The sequence below is a fragment of the Sus scrofa genome, chromosome 12 (genome assembly GCF_054392235.1).
Source record: "Sus scrofa isolate SSC_HxYL_T2T_F1_AM1 chromosome 12, Sscrofa_HxYL_maternal_Yorkshire_Landrace_v2.0, whole genome shotgun sequence".
Classification (NCBI taxonomy): domain Eukaryota; kingdom Metazoa; phylum Chordata; class Mammalia; order Artiodactyla; family Suidae; genus Sus; species Sus scrofa.
Genome location: NC_139394.1, coordinates 13296550 through 13308647, shown reverse-complemented (window position 1 = coordinate 13308647; position 12098 = coordinate 13296550). Strand labels below are relative to the sequence as shown.

At 52.2% G+C, this 12098-nt stretch overlaps 1 protein-coding gene across 5 annotated transcripts in view; it reads right to left on the bottom strand.

The window, feature by feature from the left end:
• PRKCA (protein kinase C alpha) overlaps nt 1–12098 on the bottom strand; it is a 386878-nt gene that overhangs the window by 17541 nt on the left and 357239 nt on the right. For all 5 annotated transcript variants that reach the window (XM_084984029.1, XM_084984030.1, XM_021066740.2 and 2 more), the window contains 3 exons: nt 7347–7427; nt 1699–1806; nt 724–864 (listed from right to left, as the gene is read on the bottom strand). In XM_084984029.1, coding sequence (XP_084840155.1) covers nt 724–864; nt 1699–1806; nt 7347–7427 — 330 coding nt within the window. The remainder of the gene's footprint in view (nt 1–723; nt 865–1698; nt 1807–7346; nt 7428–12098) is intronic.

Sequence of the window (12098 nt, the reverse complement as noted above, 5' to 3'; positions counted from 1 at the left end):
TCCCGGAGCCAGAACAATGGCGTCTGCGTCCCGGTCTCACCACCTACCAGCTGGGTGTCCTCAAGCAAGTTACTCGGCTTCTCTGTGCCTCCGTGTTCCCAACTGTAAACCGGGGACCAGAGTAGCCACCTCACAGGGTTGCTGTGAGGGTTCAATGAGCGCATGTGCAAAGCACTGAGCACCAGGCCTGGCGCACAGTGTTTGCCAAGTAAACAAACGAAAAACGGGACTCGCCAGGAAGCCATCTAGGAAGGGTCTGAACAAGGGCAGTGGCTGACGCACAGCCCTTGTGGCAGGGCGGTGGCCAGCGTGGGAGCTGCCCTGGGGCCCGCAGCGGGCTGGCTGAGATGGGGTTATGCTCCAGGGCGACCACCTGGAAAGCTGGACACAGATGAAAGGTCCTGCCAGGGACTCAGGGCACAAATTCAGCTCCGCGGGGCAGGCAAGACCACGAAGCCCAGTCCCCGAAGCAGGCCTGCCCTGGTTCTCGCAACCTTTGGGGGTAGCTCTGCCACCCACTGGAGGGTCTGGGGGGGCCCAGCCCCCACTTCCTCTCGGGCTCAGCAGGAATCTGGGCTGCTCACACCACAGGCTTGAGGACCAGGCTGGTACCCCGCCGTTCTTTTCAGCCTGCAGAGGTCAGGGGTCTCCGGCCTCCTCTCTCCAGAAGAAAGGCGGGTGGGACACGCGGGGACCCGGGAAACGGGCCGCGTCCGTACTCACCACTTTGGGCTTGAAGGGCGGCTGGATCTCCCGGTTCTCCAGCTTCTCCCAGTCGATCCTCCGGAAGAAGGCGTGTTCCCGGACGTCCCGCTCTCCCTCCGGGCCGCAGCCCAGCCGCTTGCCGGGGTGCTTGGTCATCAGCTGGAAAGCGGGAGGGGAAAGAGGATCTCAAGTTCAGACCGTCGGTCACGCGCTGACCCTACGTCTCCGAGGAACTGAAATCTGCCGAGGAGAGAACTCAAGCGTTCTCACTCCACCCCCGCCCCCGAAAGGATGATGTGGTGACGGCCGTCTTAAGTGTGTGTGCATCACATCGCCGCACCGTCTCCACTTCAATATGTGACCATTTTATTTGTCCACTGCACTTCAACAACGCCGAGAAGAAAACCATCAGAAAAGACCCCCCCCCCAAAAAAAAAAACACACATGGAGAAAAAGGAATGCCAGTGCCTTTCCTCTTTCTGCTCTGCCCCCAGCCCTAACTCAGTGCCTTGCCCTGAGCTGTGCCAACTCACAAACACCACGGGGACAGGTGTGGGTGGGTCTTTCTACAGTGATTTTCATGATGGAGAAACAAGGAAGCAGTCTGGACCCAGAGCCAAACACAAGGAGAATTTAAATAGCCGTCTTTACGGGTCTAAGAGCTGCCATTTGGATGCATGTTAAAAACACGTATATAAAAAGGCACGCCACCACTAAAAACCACGTTGACTGGAAGTAGCACAGACCAGTATCACGCACGATGCTACAGGACACGCATCAGGTGGTAGGCACTGCCTAGACCAAAACAGTCTCAATCCGAGACCCATGGTTTGGAAAAATAAACGCCGTCACAAGAAAGGTGACAAGTTCAGGTGAGACTCCGTGGTGCAGGTGTGTGATCACCCCCACCCCACGTCTCTTAGAAGCGTCACAGGTACCTCTCCTGTGGACCCTCTTGGTCCCTGACCATCAAAGGAACCCCAATCTCCTTACTCCTTTGCAGATGGAAACGGCCTCCTTGGACAAGGACTTTGGGTACGAAACGTTGTGCTCCATGATAGACTGAAACAGCTCGTCCTCGTCTTCGCCATCAAACGGAGGCTGTTCGGGGAAGAGAGAGATGGGAAGATATTTAGGCTGAGTAATTCATCCCATGGCGTCTGCGGATCCAACTCAGCACCACCAAGCAAGAGAACAGGGGGGTTCTCGGCCCACCGCAGGCGGCAGACTTAGCTCAGTTACTTTGCGGGTTGATTTGATTTTCTTTAATTAGGTTGGTGGTTGTGTGTGTGTTTCATTTTCTCCTCTGCCCCTTTAATTATCTTTCCCTGGGCAACCCGAAAAAATCTTTAGGGAAAATGTTATTGAGTAAGGCTTTTAACGATCGGCAAATAGATGATAATTAATCTATTAATTTTGTAAGTGTGTGTTAAAGAAATCTTACGATGATCAAGTGAGGTTAAGGATGCCTGGTGTTCAGAAGGTGAGGGAGGGGAGCGTGTGGATGGCTTTGCATTCTGAACGTGGGGTGAAGGGGGCATGAGAACGTGGGCAAAGAAGACTTTCCCCAGGTCTGGGGATTCACACCAGGGCCCTTCCGACCCAACACGGAGCTGCTCTGCGGGGGGCCCGACACCTGCATGGTGGCAGGGATGGGAGCTTTGTTTCCACTGGACGCCTCTCTGTCCCCTTCTACTGGGTTTACAATCCCCATATGGGGTGTGGGAGGCATGGCGGCCCGGGATGGGTCATGGCTTTCAAGTGAGGTGGATCCGGACCAGAATTCTAGCTCTACCACCTCCTCGCTGGGTGTCCACAGGCAAATGATTCATCTCTTTAAGACGCAGTTTTCCAATTTGTCCAGTGGGTTCCTGGGTGAGTCTAAAGTGCTCGATTTTTTTTTTTGTCTGGTACCCAGTTAGGACCCGATGAAGGGTGCTCAGAGAATTGGGACTAAGGCAGATGAACTGTCTCGGGGCTGGCTCTCAGGATCTTCAGGAGGAACGGATGAGCTCAGGATGTCCTTCAAGCTTGGTCCTCCAGCAGGTCTGTAATCCTGAGAGGCCCCTCAAATTACCTGTCACTCTGCTGGGACAGCATACCAAGAAGTGGGTTTATGGGAAATGTCCCCTAATTATCTCCTGGCTCAGCTAACCTTGGGCTTGTTAGCATAAGAAAGTTAGACTGGGAGTTCCCTTGTGGCTCAGTGGGTTAAGAATCTGGCATTGTCACTGCAGTGGTGCAGCTTCGATCCCTGACCCAGGAACTTCTACATGCCATGTGGCCAAAGGGGCGCGGGGGGAGGGGGCGGAGGCAGACCAGGAGGTTGGCCCTGGATAAAGAATCCCTTCTGTTTAATCTTGTTACATTTTCCTCCCATTGGAAAAAGAGAGGTTAGGATTCAGAGACTGCCAGAGCCTGGCTTCGGTTTAAAGACAGCAGCAAACATTTCCCTCCAAGGGGGAGCAGCAGAACCAAGCACTGCCCTCCCCCAGCCACTCACAAGTCCTTCCAGCCCGTTCCCCTGACCCCCACCCTTCCTGCTCCCTCCAGCCCCAGCCTGGACAGGAGCTGACCGTGGGGTCAGCACACAGGGCCACACCCACCTCAGGGACAGGGCCCAGAGCCGTGGCCCTAAAGAGCCCACCTTGGGACCATGTATGGGAGACTGGGGTTGGGTCTCTGGTGCCACTTACTTTTCCTCTTTTTTGGGTCTAGAAACAGAAATAAATAGGCTCTTTCCGGTTGTAAGCACCTAATGTAAAGAATGTTTAATTTGGTCGAAGCACGCAGGTGGGTGAGAACTAAAATTGGCCTGCGTGTGAATGACTCAGTGCAGAAGTGGCCGCCGAGGCGTGCTTCCCTGGGCAGAAGGAACAGGGCGCCCGGGGTGCCCACCAGGCAAGGGGCGGGGGCAGACTCCCCACTGGGCATGCGGGCTGCATCCGCGTCGGGGAGGGGCTGCACCCAGCCAAGGACTGGAGCAGAGGCTGGTCCTACTGGCCGTCCCCCCGCCCCCACCGCCCGCCCCTGCCTGCTGCGAGTGCCTATTACAGGCAGTGATCCTGCAAAACAGGCAGTGATTTCCAAACTATGAGGTATCACTCGGAGTTCCTTGTTTTTCACTGGCTGGTGCCAACACACTTTCTCTGTAGCTACCAGTGTTCCCAGACAAGGAAGGAGCAGGGCTGCACTACAGACGGATGTGTGTGTCCACGGCACGTGAATGAAGGCTTCTGGCACCGTGTCCTGGTCGCTGATGCCACTGTGAACATCTCTGAGCATGTCATTTTTCTTGTTTCTGAATTACCTCCTGAGAATAACTTCCCAGGTGTGGGATTATGCCGCCAAAGGATGTGAACATTTTTCTGGCTCTGGTTAAGTCTCCCCAGGTCACCCCTGGAGCGTTCTTCCAGGTAACTGCTTGCCCTCAGGCCTTGGTGCTGAAGGCAGGTCAATGGTGAGGAGTTATAATCACATTCATTTTCCTTCCTGGTCTTGCCAGCAACTGAGCCTGGGGACCACAGGGGGTGGTGTGGGATGGAGGGGGGACCGCAGAGGGGGTGTGGATGGAGGGGGGGCCACAGAGGGGGTGTGGGGGGAGGGGGGACCACAGGGGGTGGTGTGGGATGGAGGGGGGACCGCAGAGGGGGTGTGGATGGAGGGGGGACCACAGAGGGGGTGTGGGGGGAGGGGGGACCACAGGGGGTGGTGTGGATGAAAGGGGGGCCACAGGGGGGAAGTGGATGAAGGGCCACGGGGGGGTGTGAATGGAAGGGGGACCACGAGGGGATGAGTGAATGGAGGGGGGACCGCGGGGGGCATGGGACGGAGGTCCTGAGTATAGCACCATTTTGGATTTGCTTCTCTTCCCTCGTTCCCCCATCCTCATGATTATTTTCAAGTTTCTACAAACCTGGGCTCAGAGTTTCAAGCTAAGCTCCCTGTTAACGAAAGACCTGGCCTGGTGTCAAAAACGTCTGAACCAAAGGAGCCCTCCTTAGGGATACAGAATTTGTGGATTTTATTTTATTTTTATTTTTCTGTTCCACCTGCGGCATATGGAAGTTCCTGGGCCAGGGACTGAATGGGAGTCGCCGCTTCAACCTGTGTCACAGCTGCAGCAACACCAGATCCTTAACCCACTCCGCTGGGCCGGGATCAAACCAGCACCTCTGCAGAGACGAGCCGGACCATTAACCCACTGCATCACAGCAGGACTCCCAATTTGTGGATTTCCCTTGTGGCACAGTGGGTTAAGGATCTGGCATTGTCACTGCAGTGGCTCGAGTTGCTGTTGTGGCACAGGTTCGATCCCTGGCCTGGGAACTTCCACATGCTATGGGTGTGGCCAAGTAAATAAATAAATAGGTAAATGGGGTGATGGGTCACTCTTCCCCAAATGATTCCCAAATCACCTACTGGTCACTGGAGCCCTGCCATGGTCAAGCTGCATGCAGATCACTGATGGGCGAGGGTGTGGGGGAGACAGCACCCAGCACAATTTGGCTGAAGTTCTGGGATAAAGGACTCATTCCTGATGAATCAGGGATGAAGACAAAGCATAAATAACCCTGGCAGAAAGGGACAGAAAGAGGAGAGGGCCGTCTCTTTATGATGAATGCCTGTGATCGCTTTTAGTTGCAAGATGCTCATTAGAAGGCCGGGTAAATACTATTTATGCCTGGAAGCAATCATGCTTGTCAGACTCAGGCTGGTTTATACCTGTCCCCTGGGCTGCTGACAATAAATAAGCCAAAGTGAGAAGAAAATTGCAATAAATGATTTTTTTTTCCCTGCTCATCTTCAGCCCTCTGTGATTAAAGAGGACAAATTTAGACCACAACCCCACCAACAACTTTATAATTCATCTTTCTTTTCAAAAGCAGCATCCATTCCCTCTGCTGGGTCTTGGAGGCTCCTGCCATCTTGAGGGGCCGTGGGGACCACAACAGAGCCCTCATTATCCTTTCTGGGCTGAGTCACAGCCCAGGAATATGTTTAAATTCGCACTGAGGCGTCACAGAGGAAGACCAAGAAGGGGCATCTGAAATAAAAAACTGTCCGGGGCAGGCCCGTGAAGATTTAGCGGAACGGCGGCTGTGCCTGACAGTGCGCCCCAACGCGGGATGCTTTTAACGTGTCTTATTTAAAGTGTCTCCATTTTCAACAGAGATTATGGAAGCTTTAAGGGATCGCATAAGGCCGGCTAAGTAACTCCTGGGAAGCGGGGCAGGAGATAATGAAATGTGCCAGAGGTCTGGGAGCCACTGGGTGTGGGTATCTTCAAGCCCAGGGCCTCGGGGACAGTCTGCAGCTGAGGCAGGACTTCAAAACGCACCCCAAATGGGACGTGGAGGGGTCTCCTGCACTCTCCCCTAGGGAATGAAGTCCCAGGAGGGTGGGGGGGGGGCGGCGGCTGGGGGGGTGCAGTGGGGGCCCACTTGGCGGCAGGGCTGCTTTCCGAAACCCTAGTCTCCAGCTGGCCAATCAAGAGCCGCTCATCTTGGGTCTTGTAAGGTGCCCCTGGAAGCAGATCCTGCCCTGGCGACTTCCGCTCGACCAATTTTGTTTGTTGGCATATGCAAATGTGACTCTGAATGAAACCGGGGTTTGTTTTCTGGACTCCAGAGTCAGAACATCCGAGTGGGATCAAGGAGGGGAACTGGGCATCTTGCGCCTTCTCCAACAGCAGGGCTCCTGGGGGGCTAAGAAGCCAGTCGAATTTTATTGTCAAAATGTGAAAGGAGGAGCCACGTGGCCAGTGGAACCCAGGGAGGAGAGATGCCTGCCGCCTGCAGGTCTGGCCCCTAAAAGACCCATGCAGTCGTCCCCCTGCTTGCTCCCTCTTCACTGGCCAGCTGAATGAGGAGGACGCGGTGGAAGAATTCGAAGCTCTGAGAGGTGGCGGAGCCAGGGACGGGAGACGAAGACCGTGGGTCCTTGAATGACCATGAGATCAGGGTTCCCCCTCCCCCAGAGGGCAAATACCCCCACTGTTGTTAATCCACTGAGATTGAGATTGGGGTTTGTCAGGGCAGCTGGAGTGACTTGCCCTAATGATACAGGCACTTGGTTATCTGATACGTGTCACATCGCCAAGGGAAACCTAATTTGCCCTTTCTTAACTGGGAGTTCAGCCTCACTGGGCTTTTGTGAAAATTACAACGACTTGCCAAGGGAGAGATAAAGGGAGACGGGAGAAGCCATTAAAACACTTCTCCAAGTTTAACTTTTTCCTTTAACGATGACACTGACGGCACGGGGGCAGCAGCTGGGGTAGTTTCTGCACAGAAACTCGCAATGAACACTAACCTAACCCCAGTGCCGGGACACAGAGGCTTTGCAAGGCTACTGTCGTCACCAATCTGCCGGAAGCTTTTGCGTACAATGTGGAAGCTGTATGTCTACACTGCAGTGTGGAGCTTTCAGTCCGGATTTTTATAAGGAGGAGATAATTTTTGTACATACTGAATATAATCCTCTCTCAAGGGGCAATTGCTCCCTCTTTCACCTGGATCAGGAAGTCAGACTAGCACCAGCCAGACCACTCCACCAGTCTGGCCATCACAGCCCCAGCGGAGCTGGAGGACTCCTGCTATAGGGTGACCCACCAGTAGGAAACCACGGGGAAGCATTACCTGTCCGGCCAGCATTTCATATAACAGGACGCCATAGGCCCACCAGTCCACGGATTTCCCATACGGCTGATAGGCGATGATCTGTGGGAGATACAAAAACATCCGTTTAGCGGCCAGTCAACAAGCCCGTGACGGAATGGCTAAGGCAGGCAGGCATTTATAGACTCCGGTCGCGCAAAGGAGGTCCCTGAGTTCTGAAGAGGATCCTTCAAACCAGACACACAGAGAACTCTCCACGTGGGAGTCACGGCCTGACGCGTGCTGAACCCCCCTCTGAACCCACCTGCAGACGCCGCAGCAGCACTGCTGGCAGGCAGACTTCATTCTCTCCATGGGTGAGAAAGACCTGGGCACTGAGGTGGACTTAATTTTTGGGAAAAGCCAGAGGTCATTCAGAGCAAGTGTCTGATCAAGAGGACAATCCACATAGAATTTTGCTGAAAGTAGTAAAGACGGTGGTGACGAAGAGGAGGAGGAGGAATGAGTAAAGGAAAAATTCAGGTTTTCTTGTGTTGCCCAATAAGGATGAGCCGAAGGACGTAAATTTCAAACCAACCAACGGAAATTTCTTTTTCTCATGGCGGCACCCGGGGCATAGGGACAGTCCCTGGCCAGCAACTGAATACGAGCCACATCAGTGGCCTAGGCTGCAGCTGGGGCAACGCGGAGTCCTTAACCCACTGAGGCAGGCCAGGGAGTGAACTTGAACCTCTGCAGCTACTGGAGCCTCTGCAGTCAGATTCTTAACCCACTAGGCCACCGCGGGAACTCCTCAAAGTATTTTTAAAAGAGACTCAAAATAGAACAATCAAATGTGATCTATGGGAGTTCCCGTCTTGGCGCAGTGGTTAACGAATCCGACTAGGAACCATGAGGTTGCGGGTTTGGTCCCTGCCCTTGCTCAGTGGGTTAACGATCCAGCGTTGCCGTGAGCTGTGGTGTAGGTTGCAGACGCGGCTCGGATCCCGCGTTGCTGTGGCTCTGGCGTAGGCCGGGGGCTACAGCTCCGATTGGACCCCTAGCCTGGGAACCTCCATATGCTGCGGGAGCGGCCCAAGGAAATAGCAAAAAGACAAAAAAAAAAAAAAAAAAAAAAAAAAAAAAGTCATCTATGGACCTTGTCTGAATCTTGATTCAAACCAACCAAGTATAAAACGAAACTGGGAAAATTCAAACATGGTCTTGATGTTACATGAGATGGAGGGACTGCTGTTCACGTCGCTGTTAAGTGTGACGTGGGATAAAGGGTGTGATGGTTAGTGACGAAGTGCCCTTTCCAGTTAGAGATGAGAGCACTTAGGGGTGTGAGAGGTGAAGTATGTATGGGGGAAATGACCTGATCGTGGCAGATCCGGCTGAAATACTGCAGGACAACAGGAGTGGGGAGGAAGCGATGAAAGGAGTTGGCAGGGGGCCGGCAGCAGCTCTAGCTGGGTGAGGGGCTCTGGGGACCTCCCCTCCATTCCTCCATCTACCTCTGCAACTCTCAGAAGTACTAGGGTGATCCTGCACCGCCCCCTCTGTGGAAGGGAGAACTACGGACTTGAACTTCTAAGAGTGGCACAGCTTATTACAACACTGGTGGTTGCCTCCCAGACAGGCTGGGTACCCAGGGCACACACTTTCCAGACCCACGGGTCATGCCCCAGGATTCGAGGTGAACATATACCAACAGGTACTGGGCACCACCACCTTTGCCATTTTTTTTTTTTTTTTTTTTTGCAGACAAACTAGACTTTGGAACATTCTAGGGTATTTTTCACACAGCCCACTATGTCTAATTAAATGTCCTGGGACATGAGCTAACTTCCTGCATGTCTGCTCATCCCCATTCCTTGAACATATTCTTGATATTTCTCCCCGTGGCACGAGAAGTCCAAGTTCCTCTGACTTGCCTCAGGCTGGGAGGGGTCCATATTTGAACGTGGCAGCTTGTTTCCTTGACAAGAAAATAATCAAAGTAACCTACAAAGACGCTTTGGTTCTTCTGAAAACGACATGTGTTCTTTTCTGCACATTTTTTTCTGAGCATGTGGAACGTATACACATAAAGAACACAAAGAACCCTACCCAAAGGAGGCTCTAGTTTATTCCCTAATGACACCAAATGGTGGAGGGCACTCCAGCTCCCGGACAGGAAATGCCTGCATTGAAACCTGCCTCCACCAGGTAGCAGAACGAGATAAATTCTCTTTGCGGGAGGGAAGGTGCAGGCGCCAAGCTCCTGTTGTAGATCAGACCCTCTGTACACGCTGTGTGGTCCAACGAGGCAGCAAGGATGATGTCTCTCATTTTGCAGGGAAAAGAACTGAGATGTGAGAAGCTCACGACACGTGCCTGGAGCCAATCAGCTAACAAGTGGTGCTCTGAATACTAACATATTTTGTTTTAAAAATACAATTTATGTCTTTCAAATACACGGAATCCCTCACCCTGGGATTAATAAACTATGAATCAAAGGGCTCTGAGGATTAGTTTCACCAGGTTTGAAGTTGTCGTTTTAGCTGTTGTAACTGTATTTCAAAAGCACTTGAATAAAATTTGTTCTTGTCACTATATTAAAGCCAGTCTCAGGAGTTCCCGTCATACCTCACTGGAAACGAATCTGACTAGCATCCATGAGGATACAGGTTCAATCCCTGGCCTTGCTCAGTGGGTTAAGGATCTAGTGTTGCCGTGAGCTGTGGTGGTGGTCACAGATGTGGCTTGGATCCCACACTGCTGTGGCTGTGGTGTAGGCCTACAGCTTCGCTGGACCCCTAGTCTGGGGACCTCCATATGCCGTAAAAAGACAAAAAATAAACAAATAAATAAAATAAAACCAGTCTCTGCAATCTGTTCTCATTAACCAGTGTTTTATTTTTTTTAAATTGAAATATAGATGACCTACAATATTGTGTTAGTTTCAGGTGTGCAGCAAAGTGGCTTGGCCGTGGTTACACATACATATATATATATGCATATCTGCGTGTGTATATATTTTTGATTCTTTTCCATTACAGGTTATTACAAGATGCTGAATGTAGCTCCCTGTGCTATACAGTAAAACCGTGGGGTTTGTCTATTTTAGTTTGTTTTGAACACAGGCAGAGCTGGGGCATCGGGCTGCCGCGCGAGAGGGAGGCCCCGCTCTGCTCTGTATCCTATTTCTACACACATCCGAGCAGTCTTACCAACCTGAGCCCTCTGACTGGGTGGTGGGAGATCCCCCCTGCCGCCCCAAGTCTGGGGAGCTGCCAGAAGTCAAGGGGGTGGAAAGAAATTCTGTTTCTGGTCTGAGTGATTCAGGAATCCTAAAAAGCCAGGGCCACCTGAAGCGTTTGTCTGTTTGACTCCATCGACTTTGGTCCAACTTGCCTCCCAGGTCCATTTCCACAGCATCAACTCTTCTGACTCAGGCAGACAACACCTGCCTCCCCCCAAGGCTGAACGAAGGCAGAAGGCCAAGTGCCAAGGGCTCGTTCCTGGCGAAGGCAGTCGTGAGACCCTGCGCTGAGATTACGCAGTCGCCCTGAATGCTGTGGCGCCCTCGGGATTGAGAATTTAGCTGGAGCACCTCCTCCGGAAGTTCACAACCTGTTACTCTGGCCAGCGCGCTGGATGCAAGCAGAAGCTTCAAAGATCGAAGGTACGAGGGATGGGGGCAACCCTGCCATTGCAAATTCATTTTTATTTATTTTCTGATTTTATGTTATTTAGGTTTTGGGCTGCGCCCGTGGCATACAGAAGGTCCCAGGCCAGGGAACCCGTGCCACAGCACTGACCTGAGCCTTGGCAGGGACAACGCCAGCTCCTGAAGGGCTAGGCCAGCAGGGAACTCCCTGAAAATTCATTTCTTGGAATGAAGCATACTTCCCTCTCAATGATCAACTGCTATTAAGACATGCCTCCAAATGACCCCAAACCTCACTGCAAAAGGGACAGAGCATGAGAGAGCCCTGCTGAAGATAGAAACATTTAGAAACACATGGTTTAGCATGCTGTTTACACGGCCCCCTGGGAGCTGTCTAGACTGTCCCTGGCCAGGCCAGTAACCACTAGGCCACAGGTGGTGATGAGCCGGTGGAAGGGCGTGCGTGCAAATGGAGACATGCTTTATGTGTAAAACACACACCTGATTCTGAGGGCTTGGCACCACAAAACACAACATCTCACTGACAGTTGTTTATTTTGGATACAACTGGGTTAAATAAAATACATTCACTTGTGAGGGAACGTGATAGAGGATAATGGGTCACGCTGCTGTCCTGCAGAAGCTGACAGAACACTGTAAGTGACCATGATAAAAAAAAATGTTAAAAATGATAAAATTGTAATAGTAAAACTTAACAAGTTAGTTTCACCTGTTTTCTTTTTTAACGTTTCACACACCTGCCCCCCGCTCCACCGCAACCCCCAAAACAAAACGTGGCTGCTTAAATGTAGTGTCGGCTTGCACTTTACTTCTAGACAGTAACATGTCAGAAAGAGTGACTCTTTTTTTTCCCAGAAACAAAGTTTCTGGCTGCTCAACATGGGCATTTCTTTGCATTACGAAGGGCCTCAGGTCTGGAGGGTCAAACTCTTGGGCAACCTTGAGCGCCCAAAGGTGATAACAAGCTGCCGTAACAGAATTACTTGTAAGGGTGACGGCAGAGCCTGGCTGGTGCTCCCCAAACCTGCCTCCCCGTGCTGAGCTCATAGGCACAGTACACACCACCCAGCCCCCTGAGTTTGGACCCCCAAGCTCTACCAGCTCCTACAACCACTCTG